Genomic DNA, 3,272 nt, shown 5'->3' on the forward strand with positions numbered 1-3,272 from the left:
GTTTCATATCCACATTTACGCAATACATGTACGCACGCACTACACAAGTTGCTTACCCTATGTACGTGCACATAAACCATTGCGTATACCTTCTTGGTGAGTGTTGCCTTGCGTTCTGGCCTGTTCTTAATGTTTTTTGCGCGTGCAGCGTAGTCGAGAGTGCTGAGTGACTCCTCAGCGTTGCTGCTGGCAGGTGAGATGGTGGCGATGATGGTCGTCTTAGCCCTGCCACCCAACGAATCTTGCAGCATACGGGTGAGAAGACTATCCCTAAAGGTAGAAGGGAAGCGTGCAAGTGTATGGTTAAATGATTATCCCTGTAGACAGTAGTGATGAGTTGTAGGGTTTTAGGGTTTATTTATGAGTCTCTGTGTGGTGAAATGATTGTTCTTATAGGTGCAGTAAGCATGTGGATTTGTCTGGCGACAAGACAGCCTCTGAACATACAGTATCAATAGGTACTTTTACACCATGTCAATTCCTGTAGATGGAATACCACTGTATACTCATAAGCGATGACTATTCTTGTGATACGCAATAGAAAAGTGTAGGTAGACAGTGATAGCACTATCTCGTTAGTTGCATTAGAACTTTGTCATCGTCGGGTCGAGTAAAGGGCGATGCGACTGGCTGAGGGACTGCTTGCTGCAGTGGCCAGCCCCACCCCTCCCGCCTTACCTATGTGTACCGGATCAAAGGGCATACACACCAGCAAAAACAAAAACAAAAACAAACAAATCAACAAGACATGCACACAAAATCAAGCATTAAATATACAAACTCGCTCTTACAAACACTGCTACATACACACTCTCTTACAGATATACACATGGACACCCTTTTATACACATACATGTACACGGACATCTTAGAGATACATAAAACGAACGCTCTCCTACAGTTGCGTACACACATACATACATACACACTCACACACGAAATCAAACACAGCCACGTTCCTCTACACACGTACATACACATACACACTCACTCACGCTACGCTCCTCTACACACACAGTACCACACACACCTACCTGTACGAGATATGCGCTGATCTGTCTACCAACTGAGTGATCACCCGTCCCAGCGCATGCAGACTCTTGTTGATACTGCCAGCCTCTCGTGCACGCACATGCACCGCACCGCTGCGGCCAATGTTCTCCGACCCAGCCAAATCAACCATATTCAGTTTTCCTATAGTGATGTTAATTTTATATTATTTATACTGATGTCCTGTTTTCCTATAGTGAGTATATGTTAATTTTCTATCATTTATACCGATGTCCTGTTTTCTTATAGTGAGTACATGTTATATTCTATTACTTATACTGATGTCCTGTTTTCCTATAGTGAGTACATGTTGATATTCTATTATTTATACTGATGTTATGTTTTCCTATAATGAATATACGCCTATTTTCTATTATTTATACTGATGTCGTGATTTCCTATAGTGAATATATGTTTATTGTGTATTATTTATACTAATGTCGTGATTTCCTATAATGAATATATGTTTATATCTATACTGATGTCCAGTTTTCCCAGCGGGAGTACATGTTAATTTTCTATCATTCATACGGATTATGAATTTCCCAAAGTGAGTATATGATAACATTGTATCATTTATACTGATGTTCCGTATTCTTATCGGGAGTGTATTTTAGTTATGTATCATGTGCTTTTATATTAATCTGCCGTTCGAGTCCATGTTGATTGTTAATAGTGCATCGTGTGTACTGTTGTTTAATTTTTGGCCAGTATAAGTGCACGATATCCATTGGTATTTTATCTTATTATTGCTCATTGTACTTATGGGCAGTTTGCCCAGGGGTAAGTATATGCATGTGATTGAATAAATACAGGCATTCTAGTCCATTGTGCCTAGAGTGAGTGCATGGTATTCCTATATCGGCTATATCGGGATTCTAGTGTGGCACAGACATATTGCCACCAGTGTCTTCTGCAGTATTGTGTATCACACACACACATATATATATATAAATTATATATATGTATAGTATGTATATATTTTGATATATGTAAATAAATAAATATACTCAAAAAAAGAAAATACTGTGACATACCCATACGGATCAGCTCCTCGCCTCGATCGTTGGTCTCTTTGATGTGGACATAGACTGTGAAGATCGTGTGTGACCGACTGTGCCACACACGAGTTGCCAAATGTGAGAGGTTATTGCGCATATAGAGTATAATATATGGGTGAAATTGGGAACCTTTGGAGTAGGTGATAGTGTACATATCTTGGCATAAGGCATATGTAGGATTGGTTTGATGATTATCAATATGATGGTATATCACCAATATCAGCAGTAGCGGAGTGACACGCCTGGTGCAATTCAATACGACTTGCCCATGCATGATGAATATATTTGTATGTATGTAACCCTGACGAAGTTATACACCAGCATATTAGGAATAAAAAGCTTACAAAGAGCTATAAATAGATACATACATACCTACACCGAATTATGGTCCATGCTTATACAGGCCACATGTCATTTCCGTGAAGCGCTGCACACATTCAGTGTCATCGCTACAGACAGAATAAATGCAGAGTGCTATAAATAGGCCTTACTCATACCTACCTGGAGTTCTGGGTCGCCTGTCGTTCCTAGAATCCTCCCAACAACACACAGTACAACATCCTGTTTTGACACCACACAGATGTATCACCGTCGTGTGCTATAAATAGATACCTCTCATACCTACCTCGAGTTCTGGTTCATATTGGTGGAGGCCACCTGCCGTTTCTGCGATCCCCTTAACAACACATTGTACACATCCTGTTTGTCCACCACAGGTACCTCCTCCATACCATCGACGCGTACGTTGCCCTGGAGGGTATTCAAGGCTTGGCGGTTTAAGTTTAAACGGGGTTTCTATCTGTCTATCACGTTACAATGCACTTGCACAGCAGTGGAGAGAGTGTGGAGACTCCAATGATTTAAAGTAAATACATGTAGAGTAGGTTCCAGGGGGTTGTCCAGGGAATGAGTATAGGGTAACGCCGAGGTGACAGTCTATCTCTGTGGCGAAGTTCAGTAGCAAGGAGTTCGGTACCATGTAGTGGATGACAGGTACCATCAAAGACCACCATGTATTCCCGTCACACGCACACTAGCCTAGTAAACTACACAGACAACGTTGACAACAACGTTGACAACAGCAAAAAGAAGTTGTCTATAGCAGAAACAAGTGGGCTACATGAGACCCTGATGTAGAACCATCTACAAACAAATATATAT

General features: G+C 41.0%; 1 protein-coding gene across 1 annotated transcript in view; it reads right to left on the reverse strand.

Moving 5' to 3' along the window:
• Positions 1-15: 15 nt before the first annotated feature.
• The window catches only part of SARC_07687 (hypothetical protein), a gene marked incomplete at its 3' end in the record, with an annotated part of 6,424 nt that continues 3,167 nt past the window's right edge, over positions 16-3,272 (reverse strand). The window contains exons 3-8 of the mRNA XM_014298365.1: positions 3,034-3,144; positions 2,737-2,906; positions 2,088-2,164; positions 1,035-1,194; positions 90-270; positions 16-39 (exon numbers count right to left, since the gene is read on the reverse strand). Of these exons, the coding sequence (XP_014153840.1) occupies positions 16-39; positions 90-270; positions 1,035-1,194; positions 2,088-2,164; positions 2,737-2,906; positions 3,034-3,144 (723 nt within the window). The remainder of the gene's footprint in view (positions 40-89; positions 271-1,034; positions 1,195-2,087; positions 2,165-2,736; positions 2,907-3,033; positions 3,145-3,272) is intronic.

The sequence above is a fragment of the Sphaeroforma arctica genome (genome assembly GCF_001186125.1).
Source record: "Sphaeroforma arctica JP610 unplaced genomic scaffold supercont1.625, whole genome shotgun sequence".
NCBI classification, from domain to species: domain Eukaryota; class Ichthyosporea; order Ichthyophonida; genus Sphaeroforma; species Sphaeroforma arctica.